Source organism: Lontra canadensis, unplaced genomic scaffold (genome assembly GCF_010015895.1).
Source record: "Lontra canadensis isolate GAN:19392208 unplaced genomic scaffold, GSC_riverotter_1.0 scaffold36, whole genome shotgun sequence".
NCBI lineage: Eukaryota > Metazoa > Chordata > Mammalia > Carnivora > Mustelidae > Lontra > Lontra canadensis.
Window position 1 is genome coordinate 8,853,066 of NW_022631030.1, and position 16,437 is coordinate 8,869,502.

The following is a 16,437-nucleotide window of genomic DNA, read 5'->3' on the forward strand; positions in this document are numbered from 1 at the left end:
TTCTTTTCTTTTTTTAAGATTTTATTTATTTATTTGACAGAGAGAGAGATCACAAGTATGCAGAGACGCAGGTAGAGAGAGAGAGGAGGAAGCAGGCTTCCTGCTGAGCAGAGAGCCCGATGCGGGGCTCAATCCCAGGACCCTGAGATGATGACCTGAGCCGAAGACAGAGGCTTTAACCCACTGAGCCACCCAGGCGCCCCTCTATTTTTAATTTCTTTTTTTTTTTTTAAGATTTTATTTATTTGTCAGAGAGAGAGGGAGAGAGAGCAAGCACAGGCAGACAGAATGGCAGGCAGAGGCAGAGAGAGAAGCAGGATCCCCGCCGAGCAAGGAGCCCGATGTGGGACTCGATCCCAGGATGCGGGGATCATGACCTGAGCTGAAGGCAGACGCTTAACCAACTGAGCCACCCAGGCGTCCCTCTATCTTTAATTTCTTAAGGAATCTCCACACTGTTTTCCAAAGTGGCTGTACCAACTTGCATTCCCACCAACAGTGTAGGAGAGTTCCCCTTTCTCCACATCCTCTTCAACAACTTGTTTCCTGTCCTATTAATTTTGACCATTCTAACTGGTGTGAGGTGGTATCTCAATGTGGTTTGGATTGGGATTTTCCTGCTGGCTGATGATGATGAACATTTTTTCATGTTAGTTATTTAATCTTAGTCATTTAATCTTAAGTGTCAGTGAATTTTTACATACATATATATGTAAAATATATGTATATATGTATATATATTTTATATATATTTTTTACATATATGTATATTTAACATATACATATATTTTAAATGTGTGTGTATGTGTGTGTGTGTATAAATTTACATACAGCCCAGGTGCTCCCTAGCCTTCAGGACAGTCATTTTGGAAGTCTTATTTGAAAGGCTATGGCCTTGTTGCATGCAGTCATTTTTCCAGTGTTGAGGGGGAGCAACAACCCTCTGAGGCCTGCATGCTGTTGCGTGGCATCTGCCTGAGGTTGACCTCAGGTAGAAGATAGAAGGGCAAGGGGAAGAGGAATCCCCAGGAAAGAACCTGTCACAGGGTCCAGGAACTACTCTCTACCCAGAAGATCGCCTCCAGTTTCAGTGTTGAATGTTCTAATACTATTCCCTTTTAGCACAAAGAATCTTCTACTTGATGCTTTTTTCACTCTTAGGAGATGCAGCAAATGTAAGGCAATAGCCAAGTCACTATAGTATAAAATAAAACTTCCATTCATTCATTTACTGTCACTCATTTGTTCATTCATTTATAAAATCTAAAATTATGTAAAGAGGCAGCCATTTTGAGCCATTGTAGTGGTTTGAAATTCAGAAAAACTCCTTTCAGTTGAGAATGCATTAAAATGCTGCATTAAAGAAAAATACATAATTTTGGAGCATGCCTGAGCTGCCAGGAATGTGAAGAGGTTCCTGGGTGGGCAGAAGAGACAAGAAGGCAGGAATCCTGTGAGGCAGGTGAAGTCTGGAACCTACACTTATCCTGGGGAAACTGCCAAGATTGAGTGTTCACATATGAAAGCCAGGAGACAGAGCCTAGGCCCAGGAGGCTCCATTCGCAGTGAGCGAAGTAGAAAAAAGTGGCCTGGCATATGGACATGGGGACAATACGGTCTCCTCTCAGCATTGGCTCTGTATGAAAGAGAGAACACTCCTCCGAGAATTCCTAACTCCAAGCCCACATTTGGATGTGTTTGGGGCTAGAATCCACATTACATGTGTGACCTGAAAACCCTAAGCCAAAAGCTTCCAAAAAAAAAAAAAAAATGAAAGTTTTGAATAGCAGGTTAAATCAGATTGAATTTCTTCAAGAAGGAAGTGAAATTCAGGCAGAATCTTAAAGAATAAGGGGTGTCACTATCTGTCTTATTTGGCAGGCTCTTCTCTTATGTGAGTCTTAGTTGAATCTCCACACGACGGGGGAAACCAGGATATCTACCATTTATACTCCCGAACAGCGAAGTGGGTAGGGGGTTGGGGTAGTTGGGTGATGGACATTAAGTTGGGTGATGGACATTAACACGGGGTGTTAGACGCAACTGATAAATTTTTGAACACTACATCTGAGACTAATGATGTACTCTATATTGGTTAATTGAATCCAAATTAAAACAAAACACTCCCCAACAGCAGTGTTACCCAACTTCAGGCACTCAGACATTCCTGCTCAGGTCTCTGCTCCTGAAGCAATTTAGAGTTCATAATGCCAAAATTAGAGATGACACCTGCCTGCTCCCTGCTCTGGAAGGTGATGATATCAGGGGCTGTCACTGGCAGTGCTCAGTTGTCTGTGGAAGAGAACCTAGTAGTTCCCACCCGCTTTCCAACCGGACAGTTTCTGCAGTGTGACCTGGCTGAGTTTCCAGCTGCCTGCCATCTTCTAACCCTATCTGCTTCCTTCCAAGAACTCCCTGAAGTCAGCCAGAATCAGATACAGTTCTTTGCACCTAAGAACTCTGGCTGGATGTACTGGAAGCTAGCTGGATGGACAGTCTGAGGAAGGGAGTGGGAGGAAGAGGCAGGCAGGCTGTGGTGCAGTCTCTCATATCTGTTTCTGCTCATCAGCCCCTCCCACCACCATCTTGGTAACGGGGTAACAGACCCTTCTCTTGCTTCCCACAAAGAATTGTGCTGTGTTTAGATTAATTTGTTCCCTTCCAGGGTACTCAGCATAGATATGAACGCAACCCTACAAATGAGGCCCAAATGAATAGAATAAAATGATAAAAATGTGAGCTACTGAAATATCTGGGTATGTCAGTCAAGAAGGCTGGGAGCAGCAAGAAGACATCTCTGTTCTCCAGGAGGGTGAGTTCCACTGAAAACGGTCAGTTTTTTGGTCAGAATTGGAATACAGCCAGGGTAAATGAGAAGGAATCAAGCGTTTCCTCCTCTAAACATCTGGGGAAATATTAGCAGAAACCAGGATACCTTCCATGAACAGCAAAACAGGCCTGTTGCCTTTAATTGCAAAGGGAGTAATTGATTTCAGTGGGCAAAGCAAAACTTCACCCAGCATATAGAACCTAGAAACATAGAGAAATATAGTAGAAAGAGGAAATGCTCAAGAGGCAAATGGACAATTCAGACGTAAGGTGTTTTGTTGTTGTTTCTTGCTAACGTCACAGCAATGATGAAAACATCTCTGTCCATTGAGAAGGGAACCACACACCAGCAGCATCTCCCTTAGATGCCTTTGTCAAATCTGTAAGTACTCCAGCTTCAAGCAAGCTTTCATAAAATTCAAACACCTATCACCTGTCTCTGGTTCTCTGTCAGAGAGCTTGCCTCAGAATGCTGAAGACAGGTTTGTCTTCACAAGACGTACAGAAGAGAATGTGCCTTCCTTCGAAGGCAACCCAGAGTGAATGACTGATCAGGTACCCCAGCATTCACGAAGTCGGCTCCAAGGCCACATATGAGAGAAAGTGAAAGATGATGGTGGCGAGAGTTGACAAAAACGTTGAAGTAGAATCTCCACTTTTTCCAAAATGTCGCCTTACCAACGCTAATTTCTGATGGTGTGCAGGGTACGTTCCACTTGGGCCTGAGTCACAGTTGGGATCAGACACTTCTCATCCAGAGATGGAGGAGGCTGAAGGACAGCCTGCCCCCAGAATGAAACAGCAAGCAGGGAGAACAACGGCTGTGGGGAAAATGCAGCATTCACTTGTGTTTTGACATGCTGTGTGTTCTCTTCAAATGCCTACAATCATAGGTCTGGAAGTCAGACACAGCCTTCTAAAAAATAGTCTTCTCAAACTCCTGGTCTCTTCATTCTTTCCTGCACTAAGTAGTTATTAAGCACCAAGTGTATACCAGTTACTCCCCTAAGCAGTTTTGAGATAACCAAACACCAAAGGCACTGCCCTCACTGAATTTATATTCTTGCATGAGGATGAGCCACACATAAATAGGCAATTGCTCTACAGTGTGGTAAGTGTTCTAACTGGTTCAAAGTGGCAGGGTGCTGTGGAGGAAATGGTGGAAGACCCAACCTTAATGGGAAACAGAGAAGTGGGTTTTTAAGTTACACATCTCTAAAGAATTTATCATAAACAGCAAAATGTCTTACCTGCTTCACAAAGCCCCATATTTCTCTCCTCCTCCAAATTCAAGGATGCCCAAACTGGTAAAATTAATGAGACCGAGCCTTATTGAATATGATAATCAAGGTGATTACTTCTCCTGAGCTAAATCCTTTCTAGTACAGTGTATCTCACAGAGAGTAGACATTTTATAATGGTATTTATCTACTGTTGGGAGTGTGGATGGAAATAAATTCACTGGAAGAGAAATGACAAATCCAAAACATCATGCCATTGTGTGGGGAATCTATCCCGAGGAAATTGCCATAAATTCAGCTGAAAATTTTTACACTGAAGTTATAGTCATAGTATAATTTATTCTGATAAAGCATTGAAGGATTTGAAACAAGAGGATATGAGTCACTAAATTGTGCTCCAGAAACTAATATTACACTGTATGTTAACTAAATGGAATTTAATTAAAAACCTGAAACAACAACAAAAAAAGACATTTTATAACGGTATTTATCTACTGTTGGGAGTGTGAATGGAAATAAATTCACTGGAAGAGAAATGACAAATCCAAAACATGCCGTTGTGTGGGGAATCTATCCTGAGGAAATTGCCATAAATTCAGCCAAAGATTTTTACACTGAAGTTATAGTATAATTTATTCTGATAAAGTGTTGAAGGATTTGAAACAAGAGGATATGAATCACTAAATTGTGCTCCAGAAACTAATATTACACTGTATGTTAAATAAATGGAATTTAATTAAAAACTTGAAACAACAACAACAAAAAGAGAAACAAACAAAAGAGCGAGGACAAAAGTTTTATAAAATACGATACAGCCTTATGATGAAATATTATGCAACAAAACTATAAAGAATAAGGAGAAGCAAGGGAAAAACTCACAGCACTTTAAAAAATGGAAATATTTTATAGCATGGAATATAGAATATAATCCTACTAAAAGAAAATGCCTCAAAATGGAAACATACTTTCCTGACCTTTACTTAGTAGTCTTAGGAATAAATTTATTTCTTACTTTTCTTACTTTCCAAATTCCCTAAGTTTTTCTTACCTCAAGATTCAGAAAAGAAAATGATCAGAACTCTTACTTTTTAATTGATAGACTTCATTTTTTTAGAAGAGTTTTAGGCTTTCAGAAAGTTGAACAGATAATACAGAGAGATCCCCTACACCCCTTCTTCCACAAAAAAGGGTTCCTCTACTATTAATGTCTCACCTTAGTGAGGTGTGCATTCATTATAATATTTAAACCAACATTGACACACTGTTATTGACTAAGGTCCCGTTTATGTTAGTGTTCACTCTTTCTGGTATACAGTTCTATGGGCTTTGATAGATGCCTAATGTCATATGCCCAGTGTTCCAGAATCATCAGAGTAGTTACACTGCCCTAAAAATACCCTCTACTCCACCTACTCATGGCAGCCACTGATCTTTTTTTACTGTTTCTATAGTCTTTCCTTTAACACAATGATTTATGGTTGGAACCACTCAGTATATAGCTCGTTCAGAATGGCTTCTTTCACTAAGCAATATGCATTGAAGATTCTCCCATGTCTTTTCATGACTTGATGCCAATTAGGCCAATTTGATCGATGATGTTGTTCAGTTCAGTTTGACTGTATCCTTCCTGATTTTTAGGATGCTGGATCAGTCAATTACTGACAGAGGTATGTTAAAGTCTTCAGCTATAATAGTGGATTCATCCATTTCCCCTCTCAGCTCTATCAGTTTTTGCTTCACGGATTTTGATGCTCTGTTTTCTGGTGCGTGAACTTAAGAATTGTTATGTCTTCTTGGGGTTTGACCCCTTTATCATGCTGTAATTCTTTATCTCTGATAAGTTTCCTTTTGCTGAAATCTGATTTGTCTGAAATTAATATAGATACTCTAGCTTTCCTTTGATTAGTGTTAGCATGGTACATCTTTCTCAATCCTTTTACTTTAAATTTATATTATTTATGCTATTTATGTTTTATATTTTTTATATTTTATATTTTTATATTTATATTTTTATATTTATATTTGTATTTTCTAGTATTTATAAACTATAAACCATAAGTATGTTATAAATAAGTATAATATGTGTTATAATTTATAAATTTATAAATATTTTATATAAATGTTTATAATATAGTGTTTATATTTTATATTATTTGTAATAATTATATTATTTACATTGTATCTTTATAGTTTAAATGGGTTGCTTTGTAGATCACACATCACTGAGTTTTACCTTTTTTATCCACTTTCTCAGTCTGTCTTTTGATTGGCATACTTAGACTGTTTATATTTAAAGTGATTATTGATATAGTTGAATTAATATCTGTAATACTTGAATCTGTTTTCAATTTGTTGCACTTGTTTTTTGCTTCTTTTTTAATCTTCCATTCTCTACCTTTTCCAGTTTTAATTGAACATTTATATGATTCCAGCTTTTTTCTTCTCTCTTAATATCAACTATGCTTTTTATTTTTCTTTCAAGATTTTATTTAAATTCAAGTTTCTGGTTTCTGGAGTCTTGTAATTCTTATTCATGGTTTTATGTTAGTAATGGAGATATTTGTCCTCTGCCTTCTTTCAAGATTTTCTTCTTGTCTAATTTTCTGCTGTTCGAATGGGATTTGGCTAGGTGTCGATTCTTTGGTATTTATCCTGCTTGGCTTCAATAAAGTTCTGTGTCTCATTCATTTTAAAAAATTCTCAGGGTGCCTGGGTGGCTCCGTCATTAAGCATCTGCCTTTGGCTCAGGTCATGATCCCAGGGTCCTGGGACGGAGTCCCGCATCAGGCTCCCTGCTCCATGGGGAGCCTGCTTCTCCCTCTTCCACTCCCTCTGCTGTGTTCCCTCTCTTACTGTGTCTCTCTCTGTTTCTCTTTCTGTCAAATTAATAAATAAAATCTTATTACTTCAAATTTTTCTTCTGTTCCTTTCTCTTTTTTTGGTATTCTCATTATGTGTATTTTACAACTTTTATAATTGTCCTGTGATTCTTGGGCATTTTGCTCCATATTTTTTGTTCTTTTTTTTTCCTCCTAACATTTTAGTTTAGGAAAATTCGATTCACATACCTTCAAGATCACTGATTCTTTCTCCTACCATGCCTAGCCTCCTAGTGAGCCCATCAAAACCATTTTTCATTTCTGTGACAGTGTTTTGATTTCTAGAATTTCCTTTTGATTTTTTCTCTCTGCTTACATTACCCACTGTTCTTGCTTACTGTCCTCTATATCCATTAGAATTCTTAACACAATAATCATAATTCTTTTTAAATTCCTGATTTGAGAATTCCATCATCTCTATCTGGGTCTGATTCTGTTGCTTCCACTGTCTCTGCAGACTTTTATATCGCCTTTCAGTATGCTTTGTTATTTTTTGGTGAAATCTAGGCATGATGTTTTCAGGTAATAGTAACTGAAATACATAGGACTATAGTGTGAAGTTTTCTGTTTATCTGGCTTAAGAGTTATGCTGTATTTGCTATTTGCTGTAGCTGTAGGTGTCTGAGGCTTCTATTTCCTCTAGTGTCATTTTTGTCTCCCCTTTTGTCTTTGGATTTCCCTAGAAACTCTTAATTAGTCTGAACCTTGCCATTCTTTCAACTCTGTGACTGTTATTATAAATATTTGTTGAGATAGGAGATTAGGTGGGACAGTAAGACTAGGAATTGAGTATTTCCCTTACTTTTTCCAACTTTCACCATGAGAACCTGATGGTGCTTCCAGAGGTAAAATTCACAAAAGTGTGGAGGCCCCCGCTAAATCCTTAAGAGTTTTAACGTTTCAAGCTAGTCCACACTCAGCCTCCAGCAATTCATCAATTACTGATGAAGTGTTACTACCAATATATGCATATAATTGTGCTCCAGCTTTGGCTCCAAATATGCTGTGATTCTGTATTCTTATCTCTCTCTCCAGTTCTCAGGGAGAGAGTTTTCTCTGTGACCTCAGTTCTCCGTTGGATCTAAGAAGAGCTGTTGGTTTTCAGTTTGTTCAACTTTTTTCTTAATGTGAGAACAAGTGTGACAACTTCCAAACTCTTTACCTCTTGGAGCTCAAACCAACCCTAATTTTTAAAAAATAGATAAATAAGCGCATATGTGAATGTTTTTTGAATTGAAAATCCTTGCCATTCTGGAACATTAAGCATTTGGTGGTGCTGCCCCCAACATAGCAACAAGCAAAGAAAGTCTTAAGCAGGCAACATCATGGTATGGGGACAGAAAATCAGGAGAAACCCAAAATGTTACCAGAACCAAAGCTGCCATGGGTTTTCCATGTTGCCTCCTCTTTCCTCTTCTTTCCTACTCACACCTTTTCACATGTCTTGATTTCTCTTCTTCTTGCCCAGCAATGTCCTCTGTTCACTCCTCTTTATCTCCCATATCTACTCAACATACATCTTTAAATGCCCTTTTACAGAATTTTTAAACAAAAGAAAAGGGGCCCTTAGATATATAAATAGATAAGTCAATACATAGAGATATATGCCTATCTATTTTTGGGAATAGTTACATCTAGGGGAGAATTGAAGTGAAAGGAAGACTTATTTTACTATATACTTTTTTGTGCTATTTAATTTTTTTTACCATACATATGTATTTTCTAGAAAAAAAATTACTCTATCTGAAAGTTAATCACCCACTCTTAATCTGATCATGCTTTCTATCAAAAAAATAAAATAAAGCTACAGCAAACACCATATTCAGTAGTGAAAGCCTGAATGCTTTTACCCTAAGATCAGAAACAAGACAGGGATGTCCTTTATTTTCACCTCTACTCATCACTGTATTGGAGGTCTTAGAACAATGAGGAAAATGAAGGATCATTAAGGAAGAATCAAGTCTTTGTTTGCAAATGACATGATTGTGTATATAGAAATAAAAAGATTTCCTGTTTCCGCTTTTGCTAATTAAATTAATAAGTATATTTTATATAATTTATTATATTATATTATAAATACATTATATATCATAATAAATATATGTTAATATAAGTATATTAAATATTTAATAAAAGAAATTAGCAAGGTGGCTGGATAAAAAGTCAACACAGTTGACCCTTGAACAACACAGGTTGTGGCATCAACTCCCACATGATTAAAAATCCACATATAGCTTTGGCCCCCCAAAAACTTAACTCCTAATAGCCTACTATTGACTAGAAGCCTTACTGATAATGTAAATAATCAATTAATCTATATTTTGTATTCTGTGTCTTATATACTGTATAAGCTAGAGAAAAGAAAATGTTATTAAGAAAACCATAAGGAAGAAGAAATACATTTACAGTACTGTACTGTAAGAAAAAATCCATGTATAAATGGACCCACACAGTTCAAACCCATGGGTCCAAGGGTCAACTCCATATAAAAAGAAAATGTATTTCTATATACTAGTAGCAAAAAATAAAAATTAAATTTCTAAAAAATCCATTTAAAACCACATAGAAAATATCAAATTTCTAGAATAAATGTAGACAAGACAAGAATGTTTGTTCTTAACACTTCTATTTAATAGTGTGCCAGCAGAATACAGCACTCTGGCTCTAAGCCGACTTCTCTCCAACGAGTCACATAAGCATGTTGTCCCATAGTCTCCAAATAAATCCATAGAAATACAGCCAGTACAATTTAAAGAAAAGATGTGGCCTTTTCTCTAAATGATTCTAAAGCAACTGAATATCTTCATGAAAAAAATAATAAACTTACTACCTCACACCATACATGATAACTGATTTAAAATTGATCAAAAATCTAAACATTAAAGGAAAAACAATAAAGCTTTCAGAAGAAAACATGAGAATATATTTATTATTTTGTGATAAGTAAAGATTAAATAGGGCACAGCACTAACAAAAAAGTTGATACATTGAACTTCATAAATATTAAAACATCTGTCATCAAAAAGACATCATTAGGAATGGCCAGCTGGATGGGCAAGCCACAGACTGAGCAAAAATAGCTACAATGTGTATGTCTGAAAAAAGGATTCATATCCAGAAAATGCTTTCTTAAAACTCAAATAAATAAGAAAAAAACTAATGATATACTATATGTTGGCTAATTGAACTTAATAAAAAAATAAATATATTGACCAAAAAGAAATAAGAAAAGACCTAAGACACTATTTTTGAGTAGGCAAAACCCTTGAACAGGCACTTCACAAAGGCTGATACCCAAATAGCTAATGACTATATTATGAATATATATTCATGGCCCCTACAAATCAACATCATTACTTACTAGGGAAATGTAAGTGATATTGCATCCAAAAGAGTAGTTAAAATAAAAAGAATTGAAAACAACAAGTGTTCAGAAGGATAAGGAGCATCCTTACCTGGAAACTGCTGGAAGTGCAAATCGGTTTAAAAATCTTTGGAAGACAAGTTAGTGGTATTTAAGAAGCCTAGAAGTATATCTATTCTGTGACCCAGTAAATCCATATCTAGGTATAAACCTGAGAGAAATGAGTATATTTCAAAGAAACTATATGCTCACAAATGTTCATAGTATCTTTATTAAAAATAATATGCAGAAACTAAAAATAAGCCAAATTCCATTAAGGGGAAAGCTGATAAATTGTTCTATATTCACACAATGGAATACTAAACAGTTATAACCAAGAACAAAATATTATACATATAATGTTATGGGTAAAATGCACATTACACTCTATATCAAGAGAAAGAAGCCAGACAAAAAAAGTAAATACAATATTTAACATTTATATGAAGCTCATGAATGAGCAAAATGAATCTGTAACAATAAAAGTAAAAATAGTAGCTATTTCCAAAAAGAGAATTGGTAGTAATTTACTGAGAAGGGGCAGGAAGCAATATTCTGAAATGATGCAAATCTATCTCCTGGTCTAGGTAATGGTTACATAACCTTATATATGTGAAAAAATTCATTGACACTTAAGACTTACACATTTTGCTATGCATAACTTATTTTTTTAAAGATTTTATTTATTTACTTGAAAGAGAGAAAGGACGATTGGGGGAAGGACAGAGGGGAGAGGGAGAAACAGACTCCCCGCCTAGCTGGAAGCCAGATGCAGGGCTTAATCCCAGGACCCTAAGATCATGACCTTAGCCCAAGGCAGATGCTCAATCACTGAGCCACCTAGGCGACCCCCACCCCACTCCCCGTGCATAACTTATACTTCAACTTAAGGTGCGGGTGAGATTGTTTTTTTATTTACCAACATTGTACTGATTTTCCATCAACCTTATGACACCCTCAACTCATTGTTTTTCCTTTAATGTTTAGACTATTGGGACAACATTCTTAAGTGTCTCGTTGGAGAGAAAACTCATAAGCAATTCAGTGATCTTTCCCTTTATAATATTATCTAAAGTGCAGTTCTCTCCTACACTTTCAATTCTTTTATTACATCTTCATTGAACAGAACCTTTCTAAAGGACAAAGCTAAACATGTATCCCAGCTTTACTTTTTTTCTATTAGAAGAACTTTCTGTAATAGAGGATGTTTCTCTAATAGATAAAATAATAGATTAATAATAGATAATCATATAATATTAGATATAGGTATCTATATAGGTATCTATATCTATAGATATAGGTATCTATATAGGTATTATATAGGTATAATTATATATATTATATAGATATAATTAGATATAGATATAATAATAATAGATAAAAACTTTCTCTAAAAGAGAACCTTCCTAAGAGAAGTTCATAGGTCAAGATATCTTGCAAACAGTTCACATACATTGCTTCTTAAAGCACTGTTACCACTAATAATGTATTCAGGCCAAAAAATTGTTCTTCTGTTTCTTTATGTAAGCTGTGCCTCCATTTACCTAATACTGTGAGTATAGGACCTGTCTTGACTCCACCATCTCTTTGCCTTACCCTTATGCTCTCCCACTAAAAAAAATCATAGCTATTTACAATGCCTTAAAATACAATGGCAGCTACCTTCCTGATACATAGTTGGTCGGTACTACTCTAATGACCCACGTCTACCCAAAACTATCTATTACTCAGTTACATCATTCAGATACTTGAAGTAAGTCTCCAATTCCTACCTTATTAGTCTGTAAATAACGAGTGAAGCTTTTATCCAACATTTTTAACTCCCTTAAATCTGTACATCTCTCCTTAGAATATCTAATAACTTCGCCTGCATCCTTACAGCTCTGCACACCATCTCAGTGGATATCATGCTTGATTCTATATGGAAATTTAATTCCCACCAAAAAACCTTAAAACTTCTAGCATTTTGCAAGATCAAATTACATTTTTCACCTCCAACATTGTTGCAAAAATAGTGTTCCAAAGATTAACTCTTGAAAAGTTGCATGACATCACTATAAATAGATGAGATTGCTTTAAATGCAAAAATAAAAATAAAAACCTTGGAAATGAAATCTGCCAGGAAAAAAGGTGCATCACAATAGTGTGGCTAAAAGAAAGAAGAGCAGAGTGGATTAGAATTCAGGGGCTCAGATGCCAGTCCCAGCTCTGGTATGAGGTACTTGTGTGCCCCTGGGTGACCTACAAAATATTTATGAGTCTCCTGTGTGTAATGCATCACATGAAGGGCTCGATTAAATTATTTCTTAGGCCTCTTCAAAAGTAACCATCTATGACTGTGGAAACTATTTTTATAAAATGATTAGAATAGTTAGGGTGGAATAAGGAGTAGAGAGAAAACTTATGCTTAAGAACATAAAATTTAAAATTTTTCCTCTAAGAATAGGAGAACAAGCACTGGCATTTGTTTCCCTCATAGAAGAGAAAAAGAAACACTCTGATAAACAAAACTTTGGATCTCCTTTCTCAGTCATTTTCAAGAGAATATTTTTCTGCCTAAGGTTCTCTTCAGGGCAATTTTGACATCCTTGTTCCTCAGACTATAGATTAATGGGTTGAACATGGGCACCACAGCAGTGTAGAATACAGAAGACACCTTCCCCTGATCAAGGGGTAAAATAGAAGGTGGTTTGAGGTACATAAAAGCTCCGGATCCAAAGAAAAGAGATACCACAATTATATGGGAACTGCAGGTACTGAAGGCTTTGGATCTGCCCTCAGTAGAACTAATATGGAGAATACTAGAAAGAATGAAACCATAAGAGATGAAAATGGTCACAATGGGCACCCCAATGCCAATGGTCACAACAATAAAGACCACCAGCAAATTTATATAAGAGCTATTGCAGGAGAGCTCAAGGAGGGGAATGATATCGCACATATAGTGATTGACAAGGTTGTCAGCACAAAAGGTTATAAACATTAGGTTTCCCATATGGGCCACAGCCCCAAACACCCCCATCCCATAAACACCTAACAAAAGGAGGAAACACACCTGAGGAGAGATGGTGACTGTGTACAGCAGTGGTTTACAGATGGCGACATAACGGTCATATGCCATCGCCGACAAGATGTAGGATTCAGAAAAGACAAAGAAGCAGAAAAAAAAAAACTGAGTCATACACCCTGCATAGGAAATGATATTTCTCTTTGAGACAAAACCCATGAGCATTTTAGGGGTGAGAGTAGTGGAATAACTAAAATCTATGAAGGACAAGTTGAGGAGGAAAAAGTACATGGGAATATGAAGGTGAGAATTCAGCCCAATCAGGGTTATCAGGCCCAGGTTCCCCACCACCGTGACCACATAGAAACCTAGAAACAGGAAGAAGAGGGGCATCTGGAGTTCTGGCTCATCTGTTAAGCCTGCGAGGACAAACTCTGTCACAGAGGAGGCGTTATCTGCAGCCATTGTCCTCTAGGAGGGTCTGTAAGGGAAAAAGAAACAAGTCACTGAGACAGAGAGAGAGAAGGCTACACACCAGAGAAGTGCAGGGAGTGACATAAGAAGACGAGGATAGGAACATTTACTGAGTGCCAGCTATGGGATAGGCGCTGTTCTAAACGCTGTGTGGCATTGTGAGTATCCCCATTTCACAGATGAGGACGCTGGACCCAAGTGACTTGCACCAGTCCTGGTGCTGCTAAGTTACAGTAGAAGGTGAACTCGGGTGGTCCGGGTCCTGGGGTTTGAGCTTTTACCCCCTCTGCTACAGGACAGACCAGGTCAGGCGGGCACTCACCTCCTTCTGCTTCCAGTCACAGTGCTGTTCTCCACTGGCTCTCATCCGACTCTTTCATGGACACCCAAATGGCCCCGGTGAACAGAAAGTGACAACTCAGATCTCAGACCCTCTGCTCCTGCTTCTCTACTTTGAGAATCAAAACCTCTAATTGTCTTGCTGAGCTAAACTTGATCTGATTGTGACTTTGGCTCAAGTCTCCAAATACTAGGCATGAGACAGCATCCTTTCCTAATGCCCACGGATAACAGGAGGCTAAGGAGTTTTATTCTGGATTAGAGATCTCAGGGACATAGTTACAGAGACTCCCTCAGGATCACTGCTCCAGAGACCCCCCTCCCTAAGGAAGAAGAGAATTTGTTTACACCCTTGATAATGCCGGATGTGGTTTACTGTGACCAAGCCTTTCATTCTGCTTGCATCTTTGTAAACACAATTAACAACAAAGCCTTATGGGGAAAAATAGTACTTGCTTCCCTGTATTGAGCACTTACTGTGTACCAAACAGTATGGATCCAGTACCCTTAGTACCAAAACCAAGTTTCTAAAACAATGCACAAAAAAAAGTACTTTGCTTATTCCTCAAAACAGCCTTATAAGTTAGACCTACTAATCTCTCCTTTAAAGTGAGAGGTGCACACCTTCCAGAATCTTGAGTCAGACCCTCTCTGTCCAATTCTAACCTTCTTAGTCTTAATCACTAAGCATGCTACCTCCCTCTAAGTGACAGCAAAATCTCTGAAACGGGATTTTTACTTACTGGGATGTCACAAGACTCTATAGATAAAAACAAATGCATATATAACTTTGAGGGAATCTAGGAAGTGTTAAAATCAGGAAAGGTAATATTAGGGGAATCAGACTTTAGAGAAGGATATTCATTATTTCAGTCACATCCAATATATACCAAGAATTATTTGCACCTTCACCAAGCTTAAAAATAAAGAAATTTTCTCCACTACTTGACCCTTCATTTTAAGCTTCGTTATTAAAAGCAAATACTTGCCCAACCACTAATAACAGCTTCTATGAAGACCCAAAGGCAGAGAACAGATTCTTCAGCCAGTATGTCAGATAATGGAGAGTTGATGAGAGACTTTGAACAAGGAGGCCATTCTTTCAGCACCTACCAACTGAACATCTACCCCATCCCTGAAACTCTTCCAAGGCCCAGTGATTTCTTCAGTGAAAAAACACAAAGTGAGATTAAGAGTCACTTATGGTTTGTCTCCCTCCCAATCCCATCTTGTTTCATTTATTCTTCTCCTACCCCCTTAACCCCCCATGTTACATCTCCACTTCCTCATACCAGGGAGATCATATGATAGTTGTCTTTCTCTGATTGACTTATTTCGCTAAGCATGATACCCTCTAGTTCCATCCACGTCGTCACAAATGGCAAGATTTCATTTCTTTTGATGGCTGCATAGTATTCCATTGTGTATATATACCACATCTTCTTTATCCATTCATCTGTTGGTTGCTGGGGGGAGGGGGGTTGGGAGAAGGGGGGTGGGGTTATGGACATTGGGGAGGGTATGTGCTATGGTGAGTGCTGTGAAGTGTGTAAACCTGGCGATTCACCGACCTGTACCCCTGGGGATTAAAATATATTATATGTTTATAAAATTTTAAAAAAATAAAAAATAAAAAAAAACCACAAAGTGATTCCTGCCCTCATAGGGCTTTTATTCAAGTGGGAAAAGACAAAAAGTATGTGAAAGAAAGAGGTAAAACTTGTAATATGAAAAGTTATATGAGGAAAAGGAATGTGAGGGACAGGGATAGAAAAGGCAAAGTTTACAGATTCCAATTTTAAATAGAATAATCTGACATTTGAGTGATGACTTTGAAAGGGACCTGAAAAGTATTGTTTTGGTAAGATCAGTTACTCTAATAAAACAGTGGACCTTCATGGCTCAATGCAGCAACTTTCCACGGCATCACATTTTTGTCCTGCACTTTAAATGCAGTATGTTAACCCGCATTACTGGATCTGAAGGAGGAAATTCTGATGGTCATAACAACATAGAGGGTCAAGAGACCTTAATGAGGTTTTAGACAATCACAAGTCACACAATGTAGGTTATTCGTTAAAGACTAAAAAAATTTTGTCTAGGCAACTTTTCTAGGGGCTTTTATATATTAATATGGCAAATTTTCTATCCAAAAAAATAGGTCTCTATTTGGATAAATTCAAGTGTCAGCAGATGAGTTATGTTTTCTGTTCAGAAAACATAACTGAAAACCTCTGGAGAACTTAAGAAACCAAAATGCAAAGG

At 37.4% G+C, this 16,437-nt stretch overlaps 1 protein-coding gene across 1 annotated transcript; it reads right to left on the reverse strand.

Annotated features, from left to right (window-relative positions):
* Nucleotides 1–12,888: 12,888 nt before the first annotated feature.
* LOC116874388 (olfactory receptor 8B12-like) lies at nucleotides 12,889–13,833 on the reverse strand. The gene has a single exon (XM_032869050.1). The coding sequence runs from the start codon at nucleotides 13,822–13,824 to the stop codon at nucleotides 12,889–12,891; it is 936 nt and encodes a 311-aa protein (XP_032724941.1). The 5' UTR covers nucleotides 13,825–13,833.
* Between the last annotated feature and the right edge of the window lie 2,604 nt (nucleotides 13,834–16,437).